Source organism: Rhinoderma darwinii, chromosome 2, assembly GCF_050947455.1.
Source record: "Rhinoderma darwinii isolate aRhiDar2 chromosome 2, aRhiDar2.hap1, whole genome shotgun sequence".
Classification (NCBI taxonomy): domain Eukaryota; kingdom Metazoa; phylum Chordata; class Amphibia; order Anura; family Rhinodermatidae; genus Rhinoderma; species Rhinoderma darwinii.
The window spans coordinates 352508477-352531627 of NC_134688.1; the positions used below are offsets into that span (position 1 = coordinate 352508477).

Sequence of the window (23151 nt, forward strand, 5' to 3'; positions counted from 1 at the left end):
TGAAAAATTAAAAACTATAATAATGTTTGGACATTCGCCCAAAAAGTTTTTAAGTAACCAGAATATCCATTTATTGTAGAGATGATCTGTTCTAGGTACTCCAGGGCAATGCCCTTGAGCAAACAAAATGCAAGTAAAAGTCATTTTTACATATACTCTGCAAACATCTATTCATCTTTACATTCTGAAATAATATAAGTGCTTGTTTGATCTTGTATTTTCTGTATGTGATGTGAAATCTCAGTAACTGGTAAAAAAAAAATGCCATCTAGAGGACAAATTAATGTGCACATAATTGGAAATCAGACAAAACTAAAGATCGATCCCAAAATAAAGATGGGCACAAATGTATATTACAAAAAATATGAATTAACCCACAAGTTTTCAATACAATTTTCATATTCTGCTACACTTTTTTAAATTGGATATATCAAACTATACTTTTATAGTTCTAGTAATACAGTTACATTCTATTTCCCCATGAGTGTAAGTGTATGAACACTCGTGTTAAATTATGTTGTTGGCCGATTTCTGTATGGCTTCTATTATTTGTAAGATTTGCTTGTCCCGACATACCCGCATGTGAAACTGCAAGCTCTGAGCTCATTAGGTGCTCCGCGCAAAGAATGCTTTGAATTTAGGATCACCAAAAACGTAGAATCCTAAAGAATCAATCACACAGAAAAGAAAAAGAATCTAAAGACTATTGTGAGTGTATGAATCATGTGTGTGACACATGATTGCATCAGACCCATCTCCATGAAATCTTAGCAACTCCCTAGGCATACAACGGTCATTCTCTTTGTAGGTAACCAGTGTCCTATTATATGGCATTTGAGGTAAATTGCCAGCACACAAAACAAGAGGAGCTTTCTTCAAAAATGTGTGCTCAACTATTTAACTTAATTCTTGTACAAGTCTGCTCGGAGCTGACTGTTGTGCCACACAATAATGGAATATGGAAACCTATAGTAGATCCTCTTCTGGTGGTGTGTTTAGCCCGCAGTATGCTTGGATCATTTTACATTTAAACTGCAATGGCGAAAGAAATAAACAGATCTAGTAACTTGAACTTCATTTTCAAAAGCTAAAACATGGTCTCACCTCAGCCACCTGAGGGGGGGCATGGATCAAGTGCCAAACATAGGCATTTAAGTCATCCTTTCGGCGCTCTGCTGCTGCCTCTCCACGGGAACGGCCAATAACAAAGCGACTTGGGAAACTGAGAAAAAGAGGAAAAACTTACTATAACACAGTAAACAAAATAAAGTTCATTTCAGTCAATGGAAAATAATGTGGAAAAACAGAGGTACAGCCCCTCAGGCAAAAAATATATATCTGGGCTGGACCAGACCCATTATAAGGATGTGCTGGGGAGCTTGTTCTGGTAATGTCTGCCCTATAGCTCTGTGGTCAATGTGGAAAATAGATTGCAAACCCCAGCAGGAGGCCAATAATTCCCAAACCATAAACCTAAACAAAAATGTCTGTCCATGTAACTGCTGTGATGTGGACATTAAATAGAGTCATCTTTAAAATATGTTCAGAGTAGATTGTTCGGATAGTAAAGGGATATTCCCATCTTCAGCATTTATAGAATATACACAGGAACGCAATTTTAGGAACAGAGTTGACCATGGAAATAAAATTAAACGAAAACAAAATCCAGTATTAATTTGGTTTTGAGAAAAACATTAGAACTCTTCCAAAAAAAAAAAAGTGCTGCTGGTATCACAGAAATGTACTACTAACGATAATTCCTTTTTAATGTCCATAAAATGAACTGGCGTTCCAAGTCCTAAATTACGAAGTTACCTGGGAAGTTGTGATGATGGGAAAAGTAGCCTCAATTTGCTATGCAGCTCCTGGAACTCCTCGAAGGATCTCTGTATATGAGTGGTCTCATGAAGGCTCTCCCGTACCACCTTAATGACATAGACCTGTAACAAGCAACACAAACATTTTTCATATACATTAAAGTTTACACTAAAGAATTGATGTTTCCAAATCTTATACACTAACATGTATATGAAAAGCTACTGTAAGCATTAATGGAGAACACTATACTCACATATCCTTTGTTAGGATTGAATATCTTCTTATAACGGGTCAGAAAGACATCACTAATCCTCCCATCCGCTTTCATTGTGCAAGTTCTTGGAGCGAAGGAGAGTGTTAACCGTTCATCTGAACCACTGAACTTCAGCTGTGCCAAATTGTGAATGAAAAAATTTAACTTTGTGGCTACTGATCCTAAACTGGACTCGATCAGGCTGGTAAAGAGAAATAGGGATGTATAATACTTAGTTTGTATTTTGACGATAACATGACATCGACAAGTACAACAACGACTACATAAAGTGCTCCACTCCAATTACCGGGTAAAATATGTGGTGGCATCAGCTTCAGAATCTTGTGGGCGCAAAGCATCATAGACATACTTTAAATCCTGCAGGTCAGACAATTCCGGAATTCCACATGACAACATCTAAAACAGACAGTCAGGGGTTAGGCCTCCAACCAAGTGCTAATATTTCAATAATTATAGGCTGCAAATATTTCTGGAACAAAAAAATCTGCTCTTGCGATTCAAACAACACAATTAGGCAGGAAGAGGAACAGGCGGAGCAGACAATAGAACGTTTATTATCATATCCGAGGCACTAAATTGTAGCTCCACCTTCGATCAATTAACATTGGCAAATCTGCTATTGCCTTTTGTGCCACTTATACTTCTACCAGTTTATTTTTACACCGTTCAGTGAAGTAAAAAATATCTCTAGATTTTACATTTGTTGACTACACAGTTAATTCTTCTGGTAAGATGTATAATGCTCCTGTGTGAATATATATTGCTGCTACATACTTGTTATGGCACCGCTTCGTGTTCTTTTGATTGCCCCTCAGAACGGTCACCCATTTCGATTGCAAGCTCCTATGGGCAGGGACCTACCTCTTTTGTCTCATTGTCTGTTCATTTGTTTCAATTATTTGTCATTTTCGATGTTGGTCACTTCCCTAATCGTAAGTGCAGTTGCACACGACCGTGAAAAATGGTCCGAGTGTCGGCTGGATTTCCCAGCCCGACCGCGGTACAGGTGAACGGGACTCCTGGCATCATAGTCGTTTATGATGCTAGGAGTCTCTGCCTCCCAACGGAACTCCCGTTCTGTACTGTATCATTTTGTTCAGTAGAAAACAGCAGCCCGAACTCGGTCGTGTGCAAGAGGTGTAAAGCGCTACGGAATAGGTTGGCGCTATATAAATAAAGATAATTAAATAAATAAAGCTTATTATTTATGCATCCAGTGTAGGGGGGACATGCATGTTTAGAAGCGCAGTCCCAGTGACTGGACCCTCTTGTTCACAGGAAGCACAGTGATTCCGGTTATTGTGCAGGCCAGCCAATAAGAATTACTAGAAGCAGCTTCTTTTCAGCAGCACTGGACATATTAGGTGGACGCTAGGGGGCACCAGTATGGAACAGTAGTATTTAGACAAGAAAATGAATTTTAATGATTCCAATTGAAAAATGGTTATGGTTTACATAATCTAACAGAGAAATTTTATATTACCAGAAACGCTTACCCCAAGGTCTAATACATAGAGAATAAGTGCTTCCCTATTTTGAACACACCAACATGGTACTGTATTTGGTAGCGATTTACAAATTATAAATATAAAGCTTATGAATCTTATGTTCTATTGTCAGGAAATTGTACGATGTAAAGCTGAAATTCTGAGCAGATTTCTTAAAAAAGTTAACACCTATGGGAATAAGTAGAAATAAAAATACATGATATTTAATGATCAAACTAAATTTGAAAACTGGTTTACTAAAAGGGTAAGGGCCTCAGTGCAAATCTTTGAAATGCCAGGCTTTAAAATCGCCAACCTTTAGGATCACTGTGTCGCTATCCTCACTGAAATAAGCTCACATACAAAAGATGTAATACGTAACGATAATTCCAATATTCCTACACCTCATGCAGATGACAGCTGTGTGCACGGAAGAAATACCGCTGTTCTATAGTTCAGGTGCCTCCGTACAGTACTGCCCAGATGTTCTCCTGAGAAGCAATGCTTCCAAACGAGAATACATCCGTACTACTCCAACTCTTGGAACATGCCACTTTTTTCTCTTGGTTTCTGTACAAATTTGTGATAAAAAGCCTCCAAATCATATCAGGAGGTACAGTATAGTCCCATATATTTTTACAGGTGCCGTAATATGTCTCTGTACAACACTGAACTTGTACGTGGTCATGTGGCCTAACTTTGGTAAATCTGCACTGTGCATATCGACATTCGTAAATTTCATTTACCAATCCTAGCAAATTGAGAAAAAGATGAGTATGTTTGCGGATGAGATTATATGCCTGGCAGCACAAGTCCACAAAGTCATGGAAGCGGCTAGAAGTCTTGTCCCCTCCATTAATTACATATGCCATGTCGGATGTGAAGACGAACGGTGCACGGTCCCTGTAAACCAGAAACATACACATTTAATAAGACTTCAGTGAAATTTTTACTGTATAGTGTCTTAAATAAGTTTATACAAATCATGTGATGTCATATAACGCATACAGAATTTCACTCACCGTTTAATGTTTCCAAACATTTGTGCATGTCCCAGAAAGCGGCCAAAGTCTATGTGAAACATGTGACCACTTGTCTTTAGCATGATGTTGTCGTTGTGTCGATCACAGATCCCAAGTACATAGGTGGCAACGCAACAACCAGCACAAGAGTATATGAAATTCTCAACAGCCTGTACAATAAAAACATGGGTACGGTTACCAATGACTAGAAATTGCATCTCAGGCTGACATTTACGAGTTAAGAAACTGTATTATTCATGGACAAATATGATCTTGTATTGCTTCACCTGAGGGGAGGCTGGGAGAGGAGACGCTGATCTTGGGAATATATAGTGGATTAAGTATTTTCAGATAAAAAGCTATTTAAATGCAGCCGCGACAAAGTGAACCTGTGAGTCCTGATTCCGCCACCCACACACTGCTGACGGAGGGCATTCCCTTTATGGTTGTGTTGACCGTGAAAGCTGTCAATCATTCTGTGTGGGTGAGGATTGAGCAGAACTCTAAGGGTATGTTCACACGCAAATCCGACGCAAAATTCTGCCTCTCATTCATTTCAATGGGAGTCAGACGCTTCATTTTCCCACTAGCTGATTATTTCAGCTAGCAAGAAAAAGCAGCATCCTGCTTGCTCTTCAGGTGGATTCCAATGTATCAATGGGAGGAACTAATTTTCCTGCGTTCGGCGGGTCCCACCATGCAAAATCTGCTGCGTGAACTAGCCCTAAGGGTACTTTTACACGGCCCAACTTGGGCCGTATAAACAACCCCTGATCCATGAGACAGCTCTTTGATCGGTGATTCTTTCACAATGAGCTAGTATGGGGACGAGCGATCGTTACTCCGATTGCTCGTCCCCATACATTTCTATCATGTCGGCAACATGGCTCATGTCGGCAGCACGTCAGGGAGATGTGCTGCCAACAAAGATAATGAAAACGAGTCTTTGCTCATTCATCGGCTGATTGTTGCCCTGTTTACACAGGGCAATTATCGTGAACGAGCGTTCTGTGAACGCTCGTTTGCCCGATAATTGGCCGGTGTAAAAGGGCACTTAGACTCAATCTATTTAAACTATACAGTGCTATGAAAAAGTATTTTCCAATTACTTCTATTTTTGGCATATTTGTCACACATGAATATTTCAGATTATCAAACTACTTCTAATATTACACAAAGATAATGTTGTTTTTAAATAATTATTTTATTTATTAAAGGAAAAATGCTGTTCTGCTCTACATGAAAAAGTAATTGCCCCCTTAGTTACTCAATTAACCAAATGCAAAGGACAATTGGGTTCAATTTCACTAGCCACCACCATGCAAAATTGATCTATTGAATCTAAGCATCATTTAAATAGAACCTGTCTGACAATGTGAAGCAGACGAGAAGGTCTCAAAAAGCAGCAGATGATGCCACGTTCTAAAGAGATTCAAATAAAGTAATTGAAATCTACCAATTTGGAAAGTTTACAAAGCCATCGCTAAGGCTCTGGGACTACAGAGAACCACAGTAAGAGCCATTATTTATAATAATTTATAAAAAGAACCCAGATGAACATCTAAAGACATGCAGGCCTCCCTTGCATCAGTTAAGGTCAATGTACACGATTCCACAATAAGAAAGACGCTGGTCAGGAACGGCATCCACTGTTGACCGAAAAGAATACAAAGACTCGTCTCGCATTTGCCAAAAACATCTAGATGACCCCCTAGACTTTTGGGATAATATTGTCTAGACTGATGAGTCAAGGGTGGAACTTTTTAGAAGACCTGAATCTTGGAACATCTGGCATAAAGCTAAAACCGCATTCCACCATAAAAACATCACACCAACAGTCAAACATAGTGGTGGAAGTGTGAAGGTCTGGGGCTGCTTTGCTTCTGCAGGACCTAGACAACTTGTCATAATTAATGAAACCATGAATTCTGCTCACTATCAAAAAATCCTGAAAGAAAATATCCGCCCGTCGGTTCCTGACTTAAAGCTCAAGCACAGATCTGAAGTCAACCTCTGAATGGCCGAGTCAAAGTCCTGACTTGAATGCCATTGAAATGCTACAGCAAGACCTTACACGGGCAGTTCATGCTCGAAAACCCTGCAAAGTAGTCGAATAAAAGAATTCTGCAAAGAAGAGTGGGACAAAATTCCTTCACAGTGATGTAAAAAAAAGTCATCCCAAACGTTTGATTGCAGTTCTTACTGTCAAGAGTAGCACAGCTAGGTCTAGGGGGGGGGGGGGGGGGCAATTACTTTTTCACATGGGGGACAGATTTTAAATAAATCTTCATCCTTAATAAATTGAATGAATATTTAAAACCTGCATTTTGTGTTTACTCGTGTTGTCTTTATCTTATATTAAAATTAGTTTGATTATCTGCAACAATTGTGACAAAAAATAGAAGAAATTGGATGAGGGGCAAATACTTTTCCACGACACTGTATATGTCTGAACTCAGCATCTTCCCCTCTGTAGTTTAAAACCAGTATCATGTTGAGAGACGTATTTTAGAATTCTGTACCGTCCTGCGGAATTGTGAAATGTCTGTATGATAACAGAGACCTTACGTTTAGCAGGGAACGGTTTCATAATAGACTAGGTCCGCTCACTAGGAAAAAAGGGAATTACCACCTGTTGAGTCAACATGGGACATGACTACTACTCCAAACCAACAGTAATTAGACAATCTATATACAGTATACATATTTACAATATTTACTGATACTGATAATAAAAAATGTCACAGTATATAGGTTTATCACCTTTTCATACTCATCCTCTGTGGGGTTGTGTTTTTGAAGCCAGTCAGCTAGTGGTCTGTCTTTAAATGAACCAGTGACTCCATGCTCCACCTGGATCTTCCTCAGAGTTTCTGCAGATGGGATCATCTCAACCATACCTGTAAAAATAGGTGTCACACTATTTGTCTGCATCTAGACACCTAATGACGCATCCTATACCCTACTCACATTGGTATTTATGATATAACAATTCAAAAAACAAAAATGCCACAGTATAATATTTAAAAAGGTTGTCTCATGAAAATAACCCCGGTCCATATGCCCTATTAAGGCATATGGACATCATAGAGGAAGGAGCCCCTCCTCAGGACACCCATCTATGAGCCAGAAAGGAGAGCCGCTCTGTAAGAGTGACTTAGTTTTGGTGGACTTGAGCCATCCATGTATTACATCATCTGAATGGCAGCCATGTAATACTACACCTGCTGCAGGGGATGCTGACCAATTGCCTATTGGGAGATATAGTAGTTGCTGTTTGGTATTTAGAAGCCCCACCCTTGCCCTACTAGCCACACCTCCAAAATCAACTGTGATTGTCATCTCATGACAATCTGAGTGCCCAGACCTAGTGACACCAATGATGCCCCTGAACTGTTCTACATTGCGATGCTCACAGCAGTATTTGATACATGCGGCAATATATAATATCGTCTGGTAAAAGCAATGCGTGATTGATCTCTTCAACAAGGCCAAATGTGTGGCAATATGGGACAGTGTGCTGAATCCAGAATTCTTGTTTGTTATGGGGTGGTCGGGAACCGCACAAGACAGTCCAATGAGCTACACGTGGCCACGCTGCTAATATAAGTAATGCTCCTTTAAATGCAAGTAAGTTCTCCAGATTTTTGTAACAGAATGGTATGTGCTTTGAATCAACACTGCCGTTTCTTGTAATCGTGAAGGTGCCTTCATTATAGTTATATCTAAAATGGACTTTATGGACTTTTCTCTGTTAGGGATAGTTTTTTTTTTATCAGAAGTAAAAGTCAGTTCTGTTTGTCATATGCATACGTCTATTGTCCTCACATTCTTCCATTCCATTCATCCTCTACAACTGCTAACTTGCATACATTATTTATAGCTCTTCCCCGACAAGCCTACATTAGGGACTTGAATTTAGAAGCACAATGACAGTTCCGGTCTCCTTATCACATGTTTCTGGTCCAGGTTATGACAGGGAGGAATCAGAAATAGTGTGCACAGACTGCCTAATGCAAAAGCAGTCTACATTCCTTCCCATAACTGACAAACAAGTAGAAACGTCAGAGCAGCACGAGCAAATATATAGATGTTAACACAACTCATATACTTTATTTCTGGACTCCTAGAAGCTGGTCAAAGGGAATGTTATTCCTGATAGTTTACATAGAATACTTCGGACAATACAGACAATGGCTCTATGGGGGACGATTCAAATGCAGCATGCACCATCAGTTTTAAGATATGAGAAAATCTTTGAGTTCACCTTGGATATTAGGAACGACCAACATGATACACACCGTATGAATACTGTTAGCAACCCGATCCGTTAAAATAAGATGTATTAATGTTAATTATTCAAACGTTTACAAACAGAATGATCTGTTTTCTCAATAACGTAAGATGTTTAAATAACAAAACAAGTAGAGAATGTGTGTATCTAAGGAAACTGTTCTGTATAATGTATAAATCAGATACAAAGCCTAAAATTGGTGTGAACAGTACCTTGAAAAGGGACAAAATTTATCTTTATATAGTATATGCATCTGCAGTAATACTGTAGAATGATAAAAAAAGAAAAAGACAACCCATCACTGGACTTATAGGATGGGAAAAAAATCATAATACAGTAACTGCAATTGTTGCTTAAAAAAGGTAACTTATATTTTAACTGTAAAAAATTAATTTCATATAGTGACAAATACCCGCTTCTTGAGCGACCAGTTGGTATATATCCTCGTATTACGATTTGCCTATATGTTCAATTTGATGACTTTGAATTGTAATTCTCTTGTTGGTGATATTTGTCATGACATTTGTACATTTGTCACTATATCAAATTTAGACATAGTGATAATGAAAATTAGCTTTTTAGGATTTTTTGATTTTTCCAAATGACCATAATAAAAAAGAAAGAGGATTAAACAAACCTCGTCCCCGTCCTGTGGAAAAGCAGCGGAAGATCACCATGCGCATGTCCAGGCCCTCTTGTATCCAGATTTTATTCATGATGCGGATCATCTGCAATGTCAACATGTCCTGTCTGAGGTCATCTCCACACTGATGAAGAAAATAGACATTTCATTAACGAATATAATTTATTTATGCATTTGTATTGACAAATTAGTTCTTAGAATACAATTTTATTCAAATAATCCCAACTACAGCAGATACATGTTATATGGATAAGGCCTGGGCTATACAGACATTTTGTAGCGCAACTGATTGATTTTAACTAATCGAGCTACAAGTGCAGTCCATAGGATTACACAGAGTTGCAGGCAATCTTGTGTACTGCAGCTGCCCCTCTATTTTAAAATTAATTAGTTAGGCTACATTCACACAACAATGAAAAAACCGGCCATTATTAACTGATCAACTGTCAGTTTTCCATGGCTGTTATGCATCAGTTTATCTCTAAATTTTCATCTATTTCCTGGCTGTCTGTTTTTAATGGTCGTTTGTCATCCATCAGTGTTTTTTTTTTGCCCCAACCACCTGAAAACAGTGCCCAAATAGATAGTGCCACAATGCCAATGTAGACAGTGCCCACTGTGCCATTGCCGACAGTGTCCACTGTAGATAGTGCCCTCATATAAAGTGCCACAGTGCCCATGTACATAATGCAATACACAGTGCCCATTTAGATAGCACCAGTGTCCAAATAGAGCCCACACAGTGCCACTACAGTGTCCATGTAGATAGTTCAAAAGCCCCCCATAGATACAGCTATGCCTCGCCTGTAAATAGCAGCACACACCCCCTATACGTAGCGCCACCAGGATCAGAATCCCAGGGCAGAGCGTTGCAGATGCTTTCTAATGCTAGAATCTCCAGCCAGAGCACCTAACGCCAGTGTCCATATATGGAAAGTGACATCAGGGGCTCCCTATAGGAGCGGAATGCCCGACTAGAGCATTGGGACTCCGGCATCTCAAAGCCCCTAACGTCACTGTCCATATATGGACAGTGATGTCAGGGGCTCCTCCAGGGGCAGAATCCCCAGCCAGAGTGTTGCCGATGCTCTGGTCAAGTATTCTCACATTAAAAAGCCCCTAATGATTGCCGACGCTCTGGTTGGGGATTCCGGCATCTCAAAGCCCTTAACGTCACTGTCCATATACATTCTTATACGTTTTTATCCTTTTTTTTTCCACTCTGGTCGTTAATAGATCAGTTTTTGATCTAAACATGCAGTACTATGCTTTGTTTTTTTATATATATATTTTTACATTTTATAATCTGAAATACTTCTGTATACGTGAATGTATCTTTCCAATATGTTTAATATTTATATGAGAAAGACAGTTGTGATGATAAGGTAAACATCCGGCATTACAATAGTGTATTTATTGTTCACCTGCATACGATCAGGAGAAGCTATGACTTGACATTACTGTTTGATCTAGATTGACCTCACTCCCCCCTTCCTGTTTGTATAATCAGGTGTAATTACCATCCAGGAAAAAACGCTTGTCTTTTTTTCCTGGTCTTTCTATGTATAAAATGATGCCTGTTTCTTGTGGAGCACTGTATATACCTGAGGAAAGGACCTGTTCGGTCTTGAAACGCCTAGTATCTATTACAATTAAAGCCTATTACAACATACTCCGTTTTGAACATCTACCTGTCAGGTGCCGTGTCCCGAATACTGCATTTTTTCCCCCTTCACATCCACTGTCCATATATGGGCACTGACGTCAAGGGCTTTCCCAAGACAGGAGTCCCCGGTTAGTGCCCTTGTGAGGGCCAGGGTCAGTTTTTAACGACCGTCACAAGAGTAGCTTTCTGAAAGACGGCCGTTAAAAACAGATCCATTGACTTCTATGGGAGCCATAAAAATGGTCAAAAATAGAACATTTTTTGACGGCCAATATTCACAGGCCGTGTGAATACACCAATAGAACTTTATTGTTCTGAAAAAGGCCATTTTGAACTGTTGTGTGAATATAGACTTAGACTAAATAAAATATAAATAAAAAGTCTCCATATAGTCCTAAAGTATATACTTTAATAGATAATGATAGGAATGAATAGTTTGTATAAGCACCATTAAGAACAGTGTTATAGAAATGCCCTCTACTGTGGATGCAGCATGATTTCTGTGTTCAACATGTATTAAAGAGCCAAAAAAACTAAAAAGAGGGTGTTTCACGAAGTCAACACCTTAAATTTTTTTAAAAAAAAGCCAGCCCGGCAATCAGCAGTTACCGCTGGGGGAAGCCACGTCTAACCATATATTTCCGCTGCAGGGAAAATATAGCATTCAATGCCGAACATTTACATAAATGGCCTGCACCGTATTACATGGACAGGTCGGGTCCACCAAAGCAGGAGCCACTCTTACAGAACGACTTTTTGTTATAGCTCATAGAAGAGGGGTTCCAAGCAAATGGACAGGGCTTGTCCTTGTGAGACAACCTCTTTTGTGACCGGCTGCATTTTCAGTGCAACTCTCGTAAATTAATTGTGCAGTCGAGATCTGCCTATAGGCAACAAGTAAATCAGACATGAGCAATAAAGTTAGAAAACGTCTCAAACTAAGAAAGTGAATAAATACTGTTTTTCGGGGAAAAAATAAAATCCATGCAGTTATGACACTGTCCCACTGATAACATTATAAAACATGGAGTGGAAATAGTTTATAGCAGTGAAAGACATATCTAGAAGGTCTTGGGTGCTTGCATGCTGATGCTTGCTAGTAAAGACTGCAAAAAAGAGCTACTCTACATTCATATATGAGCGGGGTGACAGCATAACTATAATACACAGACCACCTCTAAAAAAAGATTGAAGATATAGATGGCACAACAAACCAGAGCCCTGCTAGGTTTTTCTTCAACTGTGGCAAAGATTGAGCTTGCCGCCCGAGCCCTTTATCGAAATATCCTGGCTATTGCAGAGTTACGGAATCAGTAGCGTAGTCGAATACGCTATTGATTCCGTCAAAACGATGGAACCCTTGCACAACGGAGACAAACGGAAACCATTGGCACCGTAACAGTCACCATTGAAATCAAAAGTGATGGAAATGGAAATCTTCGGTTTCCGTTTGTGCCAGTCTGGGTCCTGTTCCGATGGAAAGCTTCGATGGAACGTCGGAATGGGACCCTAGCGCAGATGTGAATGAAGCATGCGCGGTCCCTGCGGTTATCTCGAGAAAAGCAGGGACCGCGTATGCGTGTTACAGGCTGTACAACAGAACAGCCCATACACGGCACGTCACAAGTGACGTGTCGTATACCTGGAAAAGAATTGAAGATCAACACAGCAGCAGAAAGTGACGTCACCCGTCAAGTACCACACGGCAGCATCTGGAAACTGGGCCAATTTGGAAAACGTAAGTATATTACCAATGTATTTACATTAATAAATTACAAGCATTAACACAGTCATTTTATCTCGGAAAACCCCTTTAAATTTGGGCCATTAAATGATCGTGGACAGATACCTTAAAAATTATAGGTATATTCTCTCCTAGTGGATCCACATTCTGGAAAGTAAGCTTCAGAGGCACAGCATTTGAGTTGAAGTGTGAGCAGCCCTGGTGAAACAAATACACAGATTTTACTAACAGGCTGTTAACTAGAATTTAGTAAAAAAAAACTGCTCTATTTTTCATGGATTAATAATCAAATTTTGTTAAAAACCAAGTACTGTAACAAAGTGTTTATAACTTTCTCTAAAGCTCGCCATAGACATTAGATTGTTCTCTGGAGATACTGCTACTTTTAGAAGGGTTCCACAACGTAATGTTCATGAGAACTTTCCATTAATGGGATAAAAAGCATCCAGCAGGTTGGTTGTCCAGCCCTGACCCTATATTTTTTCACGGAGATAAGCGGTGTTAGCTAAATGTTCAGCTGCCAACTACTCCGCTTCTGTGGCCAGTATTACATAATCAGAGAAGAAGACCTGTGGAGTGGAAGTAATATTTGTTTTTTTATTAAATGTATCTCTACCACCAAATTAAAAAAAAAATTTTTTTTTAGGGTAACTGGATTAAACACATAATTATGAGGCGCTGGTTCCCGCTGGTGCCAGTCATTGGAACAAAGCAACAGCTTTAGCCATCTGGTACTGCCGATTTATTCTGGCAGCTAATTTCCCATCTGCGTGTCATAGTGTCTAAGCGAAGGTGCTGAAGACTATACCCACCCGAAGATGTTGGTAGTTTAGCGGTCCATCCCACCCTCCCACTTTCCACTCAGAATAAGTGATTTTCATTGGTGATACAGTGATAGAGACCAGGGTAAGCCAATAAAATAACTTGCTTGATTTCTTGCAGTAAACTCAGTCCGTGTCTGGGTCGAAGCCTTCAGATTCCAGCCAGCCTTGTCAACATTCCCCTAGTGCTTAGCCTTGCTGTGCAGGTAAAATAGCGCTTTCTGCATGCTATCCCATAAAGATTTGGTGCCTTTGGAGGTATTTTACGCTACATGGTTGTATTTGTTTGGCACTGCTGAGTAGGTATGTTGTGCTACACTGTATTTGTTTAGCGCTTCTGGGCAGGTATGCTGTGCTACACTTTGGTGTTTCTTTGCTGTGGTATTTGGTGCTGCTAGGGGGTAGTTCGCGCTGCTAGGCATAATATAGGCGCTGCACCATAGTAGTTGTTCGCTAGTAAGGCCCTGGAATCACCGTGGATTGGCTGGTGAGGCCTGAGTAGAAAAAGCTTAAGAAGCCCTGAACTAAAAGGTTTGAAACTTTATACATACTTTCACCAGTTGTTGACATGGCCAGTAAGTGCAGAAACATGGGTTCTTACTAAAGGGTCCACAACTTGCTGAAAAAAGTTGTATTCTCTATCTCTTTCCTAGCACATGCAATGGTATTCTGAAATAGAAATATGCTGTCTGCCCATCCATTTAAAACCGGCATCATGGCTCCATGCCGTAATGTTTCCGTTGCTCTTGATGAGCAGAATAGCGTAGTCTGCTAAGCTGTTCTACTTGGGGGGGGATCTGACAGACCCATTATAAAAACGGAACCTACAATGCCAGTATGAACTAAGCCTTCTACAGCTAGAGGAGCTATAAACAGTAGCTATCAATAGTGCGTTAAACAACAGACAGGGTGCTGTTAAAAGTAAACCCAAAAAATATCAAGTAGTATGGAGCAAAATCCTCTACAATAAAAAGATTATTAAAAATAAATTGAACATGCAGAATTAAAGAACTTGTGCTTCCATAGTTTTGTTAAGCAAGATTCAGGATGGACTACAGGTACAAAAAGCCAGAATTACCAATGACTGAACATAAAGTAAATCCCATGTGACGTGGTCTACGGTCACTAAACATTTGGAAACATACCTGAGGCACAATCCCTTTTACAAGAAGACTGGGGCTTAGTGGGAGTCGACATGATCCATTCGAAATAAAGAATTGCTTGACATCTTCTAGCCCATTTTTTAAAATGTCCTATGTAAGAAAATCATGAATATTTGTTGTATGTTAACAATTTTGTGATATTTGCAACACATTACTGTAAAGCCTCAGAAAAAAGTGAAAAGTAACTGTAATATACCTGGTGATCATATCACGTGACAAGGCTGGTAATAATTACCCATCAATAAAGTTTGTGAGATGACAAATCTCAAAATCTAGCTCTGTTAGATACAATAACCAAACCATCACACTTACAGGTCTGGATGACGGAGCTCCTTCACGGACCTTTTGCGCTAATTTAGTCAATGTGTTTACCAGCCAACACTGACGGTCAAACTCCTCTCTCAGACCTTTACCACAACAGCACAGCAGAGCGGCGAGCAAGTACTGATAGCGAATACTGAACTGAGAATCCTTCAGACAATCCTTTAGCAGCCTGTTTAAAACATATAAACACCTCATTAACATAACTGGTAGTTCTGACATGGAGATATTTCTAGATAACATGCAACATACAGTTAAAAAAAAAATATAATTTAGAATTAACATACACTTTAAAACTTTCTCCAGTTCAAATATAGACTCAGTCTAAATATTTTTTTTTTTTTCATAATCTGAATTTTTATTAAGAGTTTCAACAAATACAAGTAATCAATCTCAAGATAAACATCTCAGTATACATACATGTTATTTTGCATTATCTATATTTCTCAGGTAAGATGTTAGCATATTTCCACATATTACACCCACACCTTACACATAAATTCACCTCTCAAATTATAGGTATTGTCTCTATTTGATAAGGTCTCCTCATATAGATATACTTAAAGCCTTGTGTAAAGTGCGTGATATCCTTCCAGTCCCACAAGAGGAGGGAGGAGGAAGAAGAAGAAGAAAAAAGAGAGATAAAGGAAGAGCATGAAAATAGAAAGAAGAGGTACCCTTCTCCCAGACGGAAGCCCACAAGTTAGCAGACTGCTTCTGACCGAACCCTCTATGGGGAGGTTCCGCCTAGCCATTTAGCAAAGTGTGGACCAGATTTGAAGGACGACCATGCACTCCACAGAGAAAGAACCGCACCAATGCGATCACTGTCCTCTGCGACCAGAGATTCCATTCGACATAAAGAATCCATTTCAGTTACCCATTCCACAACTGAGGGCGGCACAGGAGACTTCCAATGTCTAGGAATCACTGTTCGTGCCGCAGTCAGGAAATGCCGCTGTAGCCCCTTCCTAATACTCGGCAAAGGGCCCGGAATTAGAGATAGCAAAGCCATCTGAGGGGTTGGCACCATCTGTGTACCTTCCACTTCCGTATAGATTTCAAAAATCGCTTTCCAGAAGGTCTGCAATACTTGACATGACCACCAGATGTGCAACATTGTTCCGGTCTCGGTCCCGCACCGCCAACACAAATCTGACACCTCAGGGTACATTCTGTTCAGGTTCTGTGGGCAACGGTACCATCTAGTCAGGATTTTAAAAATGTTTTCCTGTGCCTGTGCCTGACATGCCACCGGCATTTTGTGAGACAGAAAGAATATTCGATCCCACTCATTCAGTGACAGTGCTACTCCCAATTCTCGCTCCCAGGAGGCTGGTCATCACCTACCTCTAAAAGTAAGGTATACAGGTTAGATATCACCCGAGCCGGCGGCTCCGTTTGAAGCAACAGCGACTCAAATGCTGTGTTAGTGACAATATGTATCCCACCCGGTAGGGCCAGGCGTAAAAATGTGGACAATTGGGCATATTCCATCCAAGAAAGCTTCCTCCCCGGGCACTATCCTTGCAGCTCGGACTAAGGAGGGAGCCTCCCTCCATCCGACATTACCTGACATAATCTCGTGTTTTCAGAAGAGGACCAAATCATGAACTGTTTCTTATTGACGGCTGGTAAAAATTCTGGGTTATCAAACAGCGGGCTTAGAAGCCCGGGTCTATGTGAAAGGCCCTTTCTAACCATCAATCTGTCCCATAGAGTGATGCAGTGCTGGCTCAGCAAGGGCAGGGTCGCAAGCGCCGGCCTATAATCAGGAAGAATCCATGGCAGCAATCTAAGTGAGAGTGCAACTATGGATTGTTCAATCTCTACCCATTGTTTCTTGGATCCATTATGAAACCAGTCCACCACCCTTGCGAGTACTGCGGCCTGATGATAAGTGATCAAGTCCGGGAGTCCAGCTCCCCCCTTCCGCTTTGGACGGGACAGTGACTTCATATTAAGGCGTGCCCTCAAGGTGCCCCACACAAAGTTCCGAAAAGCTTTCTCCAATGCCTTAAAAAATGTTCCCGGGACTAATATTGGAAGAGCCTGAAACATATATAAAAACAGAGGGAGGATGTCCATTTTGATTGCATTGATGCGGCCAAACCATGAGAGCTGTGCTCGATCATATGAATGTAGATTTTTAAGAGTGGTTTGCAGTAAAGGCTGATAGTTGAGAGTGAAAAGATCTACCAAATCTCTAGGAATCTGAACTCCCAAATATTTGATTGACCTCGCCTGCCATTTAAAATTAAAGGATGACTTTAAAGGGAATGTGTTGCCAGCAAAACATGTTTTTTTTTTTTTAATTAAACATTTAGTGTGTAGGTGTTTAAACATTGTTCAAATTTTTTTTATTTTTTTCACGAGTCAGGAAATATTATAAATTAGATTCTAATTTATAATATTTCCCATTGCTGGTCACTAGATGGAGCTATTCCCAAAATTGCAGCATTGCATGTGGTAAAGCAACCACATTGCTTTTTGCTGCAAAATTGGGAAAAAAGCACTCGCTCTAGTGAGCTCTGAGAATCCCCCCCCTCCTTTATCCTGGCTAGTGCCGGGATAAACGAGGGGATTGAACGGTCTAACCTCCTACACTGTGTGTCGCCATTTTTTGAGCTAACACACAGTGTAGTAGGTTTACATACAGTAGTAAACACACACAAACACGAACATACATAGAAATCTCTTACCTGCTCCTGCCGCCGCGGCTCCCTCCGGCCCGTCCGCTCCGTCTGCTGCCGCTGGTCCAAGTGCACAAGTCCGGAAGCCGCGACCGGAAGTAGTAATCTTACTGTCCGGCCGCGACTTCCGGTCCACAGGAAAATGGCGCCGGACGGTGCGCATTTCAAATTGGACTGTGTGGGAGCGGCGCATGCGCAGTTCCCACACAGACGGCGTACCCAGAAGTGGATGGGACGGGACCCGTTCGCAGTCCCTATGGGACTGTGGCTGCCGTATTCCATGTCTGTATGTGTTGTTAATCGACACATACAGAAATGGAAAAAAAAAATGGCAGCCCCCATAGGGAAGAAAAAGTGAAAAAATAGAAAAAAGTAACACACAAACACACAAATAAATAAAAACGTTTTTAATAAAACACTAACATTAAACTGACATGAAAATTTTTTTTGTGGTGACACTGTTCCTTTAAGAGCTCCAGTGTCTCAGAGGATAAGGAAATGTTGAGTGCTTCAGTTTTCGTATAGTTTACTTTAAAATTGCTGACCTGGCCAAATACTTCGAATTCTCGAATGAGTACTGGTAGGGAGATCACTGGGTTCGTTACGAAGAGCAGGAGATCATCAGCATATAGGGCCAACAGTCTAAATATTTATGACGTTTAGCAACTTTGCAAGTAAATTGCTTTATTTATCTTGTAGTGGTCCTGAGTTACAGGCAGTATAAAATAATCCAGAGCTGAACTCACAATTCTGCAGGCTTCAGAGCAGAAATCCCCCAGCATTACTTACTGGCTCCACGTCTACACAGAGCTTGATCTGGTAATTTGCATTTTCTGTAACATGTACTCTTTACAACAGGCACTGTACAATAATCTTAAAGAGGCTCTGTCACCACATTATAAGTGCCCTATCTTGTACATGATGTGATCGGCGCTGTAATGTAGATTACAGCAGTTATGACCTATTTTATCTTTATACTAATGAGTTTCTTAATGGACAACTGGGCGTGTTTTACTTTTAATGGACAAGTGGGCGTTGTAAAGAGAAGTGTATGACGCTGACCAATCAGCGTCATACAATTCTCCCCATTCATTTACACAGCAGATAGCGTTCTTACTAGAACACTATGTGCAGCCACATAAACACACTATAACGTTACTCAAGTGTCCTGACCGTGAATATACATTACCTCCAGCCAGGACGTGATGTCTATTCAGAATACTGACACTTTTGTAGCGTCTGTGTGAGATTTACAGCAAGGCAAACGTAATCTCGTTTTAAATGACAGGTTACATCGTAATCGCGCGAGATTACGCTTGCCTTGCTGCATCACATGATGATCACTCATGGGACAAAGACTGATTATGTAGCACACACTACCGATCAGATAGAAAACAATGTATAAGATATGCATAAAATAAACCTATGTACACAAATATGTCTCCCTACAACAATGAATGAGGTTTAAAACCCCTATGACAATGCAAGGTATCATACAAATGCATATACAATGTACTAATAAAGTATTCTAAAATACAACCGTGAGAGAGGGATGATGGTGGCTACATCACCATGAGGATGATATGACCTCACGCGTATCGCCCGGCTGCCGGCTTCGTCAGGGGTCTTTTGGTCCTCATGGTGATATAAAGCAAACCGACAAAATCTAAAGACACTGAAAATATCACCTATAACATGCATTTTTTATATTTTGTTTTAAGGTAATATGGTGTTTAATATTAGATATACATTATAAAAAGCTACGTAACTAAATATACATATGTTTATACACAAATCTATGTGTACAGACAGAAGATTCATAAAATACTCACCAGAAAAAGTAGTGAGTGATCCTTAGGTCACAGATGGCTCTTTTCAGTAGGAACCGGACAAGTGGGCTATCCAGATAGCATTCATATTTCAAAGCCTAATCAGGTCAAAGGGAAGAGGATCAGAACAATTTTAAAATTGTGAGTTGGGAGGAAAACAGATAAGGCTACTGTACCATACATTTAAGGGGGGGGGACACAAATAAGGCTAGGGTACCATACATTTAAGGGGGGAATCTGATAATAAGGATAGGGTACCATACATTAAAGCGATTTGCCCAGGATAAAAAAAAAAGGTATGTTTTTTTTATCTAGAAAAAGCACCAGTTCAGTCCATGGGCTGTGTCTGCTATTGCAGTTTATCCCAATTTAAGTAAATGGGGAGTTGCACATTTTTTCTAATCATGAACTACCACTTAAAATCCTCTACTGATGCAACGTAAATGGTCCAGTCACTAGATCATATAAGTTGGACTGGTTTACTGACCCAAATAGCGTTGTCTTCCTGATTCCAGCGCAGATTTTTTTTTTTTTACTGGACCCACCCTGTTCCGGAGATATAGCCCATGGTTGTGTTGGCTCCCTATTTGCTGCTGTTACCCTACGGAATGAACTACCCTCAAGCTGCCTCGCACGGATTGGTCAGCAACAGAGGCAGGAAAGCTAGCTCCACCCTATTGGCTAACTACAGCAAATTAGCATATAGGGAGCCAACAACAGTGGGCCATATCTCCAGAACGAGGGGTCTAGGAAAAAGACCAGCGCTGGAACCAGGGAGAAAGCCCTATACAGATACGTTAACCATTTCAATTTATATGACCTAGTGACAGATTCTCTTTAACTTTAGCAGTCACCAGATACAGAAAATGAATGTCAATATACAATACAACCCACCTGTACAAGCTGCGGTAGGTAATCCAGAAGCTCAGAGTCAGATATAGTATCAATCCACTGCACAGCTGTACGTCTTACTTCTTGATCTGGGAAGCTATTTAAAAACATGGAAGTCCAATTTGAGTGACATTTCAGAGCAAATGTGTTGTATACTTGATGTACATCAAGAGATAACAGAAGTTGCTACTCTGGAATGGTATTACACATGAATGTTATCTTTGTGGAGGAGCCTACAATGTACACATGTGCGGCCATTTTAAACTTTCTAGTTCTTCAGTTAATAGGATTTTAAAAGGAATATTTTCTGGAACTAGCCCAACTATCAATCCCCTAGTATAAGTTGATCAGTATCGCTTTATTTAGCCGGGGGAGGGTTAAAGTGAGTCTGTCCTCAGTTTTATCCCTCCAAAACCACTGAGACCGCTAGCTCGGTATAGGGGAAAGCAGTGGCAATATACCTCCGTTACATAACTTGTACATTTTTTTGCTTTTTCTTTTTTCACTCCCCACCTTCCAAGACCCTTAACTTTTATATTTTTCCGTCAATTAAGTGGTGTGAAGGCTTATTTTTCTGCAGGAGGAATTTCAGTTTCTATTGGCAACACGTAAAGTACCATATATTGTACTGGGAAACGAAACAAAAAATCTTTGTGGATTTTGAAAAAAATAGATCCTGCCGTTGTTGTTTGGGTTTTGTTTTTACGGCCGTCACCGTGTGGTAAAAACGACAACTTAACTTTATTCTGCGTAATACGATTACGGTGATACCAAATTTATGCAGGCTTTTTTATACTTTACTACTTTTACAAAGAAAAAATATTTGTTAAAAAAAAAATTGTTTTGTTTCACCACCTTTTGAGAGTCATGACCTTTTTAATTTTTTTGTCAATTGAGTGGTGTGAGGGCTTATTTTTAACTGAGTGCAGCATGTAATGGGGAGGGCTGCACAAACTCTGAGGCACTTTAAATTTTTTCTACCTCCCTCCGTTATTTAGATATCAGTGCCGTTATATTTGGCGCCCGATATTTAAATAACCCCCTGAACAGTCAACGGGGTGTGTACTGTCAAGGGGGCGTGTTACTATGGCTCTGACACTGTCCAATCAGATATGGACAGTGTTACAGCAAATGCGAGGAGAGTGTGCGCGCGCCCGCGCATGCTCTCTCACTCTTCAGCTTTGAAGATCTGTCTTCTGCCAAACTGGCAAGGGGGCGTGTCACTGCTACAGACAGTGTAAAGAGCATGCGCGCTCTCATCTCTTCAGCTCTTGTGAGAGATCAGTCTTGTACTTTGTCTGCCGAACTGGCAAGGGGGCGTGTCACTGCTACGGACGTGTTTAAAGAGCTGTGGAGCGCTTACACTGTCCACAGCAGAGACACGCCCCCTTGCCAATTTGGCAGAAGACTGATCTTCAAAGCTGAAGAGAGAGAGCGAGCGCGCACACTCTCTCTCTACTCTCTTTTGATATAACACTGTCCATATCGGATTGGACAGTGTCACAGCCATAGTAACACACCCCCTTGACAGTACATGCCCTGTTGACTGTTCAGGGGGTTATTTAAATATCGGGTTCAAATATAACGGCACAAATATCTAAATAACGGAGGGAGGTAGAAAAAAAAAGTAAAGTGCCCCAAAGTTTGTGCAGCGCTACACGCTTTTTGTGGGAGAGGGTAGGACTTGGCCGTGAATGCTATATGTGGGGGAGGGAATTTTGTGTAAAAAGCTATATGTGGGGGATGGCGGGACTTGGCTGTGAATGCCATGTGTGGGAGAAGGGATTCATTATTTGTTTTTCTTGGGGGAGGGGGAACTTAACTGTTAGGCTGAGTTCACACGGGGCATATACGCTGCGTAAAAGCACGCAGCGTATCCGCCCTGTGCGCCGCAGGGGATTCCGACCGAAAATCCAAAAACTGTTGTGCAGTTTTTCACCCGGAATGTCTGCTGCGGAAACTGCAGCATTTAGCCGGCCTGCTAGAAGTCACATGGGACGAAACGTCATCCCAGGAGGCCACACTGGAGGAAGAAACCCAGACTCCTGTGTAACTAAGATTTTTTTATGAGTTGCATTTTTTTAATTCAATGGAGAAAAACCGCAACAAATAAGCAGCGATTCCGCAAATACAATTTACATGCTGTGGAATAAAATTCTGCACCGTAAATCAATTTCTGAGCATTTTTACCACTCACTATTTACGCAGCATGTGGATAACATTTGTTCTATCTCATCCACTCTGCTGCTACTGTATTTGCTGTGGATTTTTTGCAACAAATTCAGTTACGGAAAAACTGCAGTATTTACACTACGTGTGAACTGACCCTAAGGCCTAATTCACACGACGCGTTCGGTCCGTGATCTACGGACCGCATGTCGGACGCATTTCCCGGACCGAACACAGTGCAGGGAGCCGGGCTCCTAGCATCATAGTTATGTACGATGCCAGGTGTCCCTGCCTCCCCTGTCCCGTGCAAAAAACA

General features: G+C 40.7%; 1 protein-coding gene across 1 annotated transcript in view; it reads right to left on the reverse strand.

The window, feature by feature from the left end:
• PIK3C2B (phosphatidylinositol-4-phosphate 3-kinase catalytic subunit type 2 beta) overlaps positions 1-23151 on the reverse strand; it is a 98051-nt gene that overhangs the window by 9365 nt on the left and 65535 nt on the right. The window contains exons 17-29 of the mRNA XM_075853747.1: positions 20670-20763; positions 19779-19873; positions 15245-15425; positions 14915-15022; positions 13054-13146; positions 9533-9662; positions 7365-7501; positions 4602-4771; positions 4326-4482; positions 2379-2488; positions 2072-2273; positions 1816-1940; positions 1105-1222 (exon numbers count right to left, since the gene is read on the reverse strand). Of these exons, the coding sequence (XP_075709862.1) occupies positions 1105-1222; positions 1816-1940; positions 2072-2273; positions 2379-2488; positions 4326-4482; positions 4602-4771; positions 7365-7501; positions 9533-9662; positions 13054-13146; positions 14915-15022; positions 15245-15425; positions 19779-19873; positions 20670-20763 (1720 nt within the window). The remainder of the gene's footprint in view (positions 1-1104; positions 1223-1815; positions 1941-2071; positions 2274-2378; positions 2489-4325; positions 4483-4601; positions 4772-7364; positions 7502-9532; positions 9663-13053; positions 13147-14914; positions 15023-15244; positions 15426-19778; positions 19874-20669; positions 20764-23151) is intronic.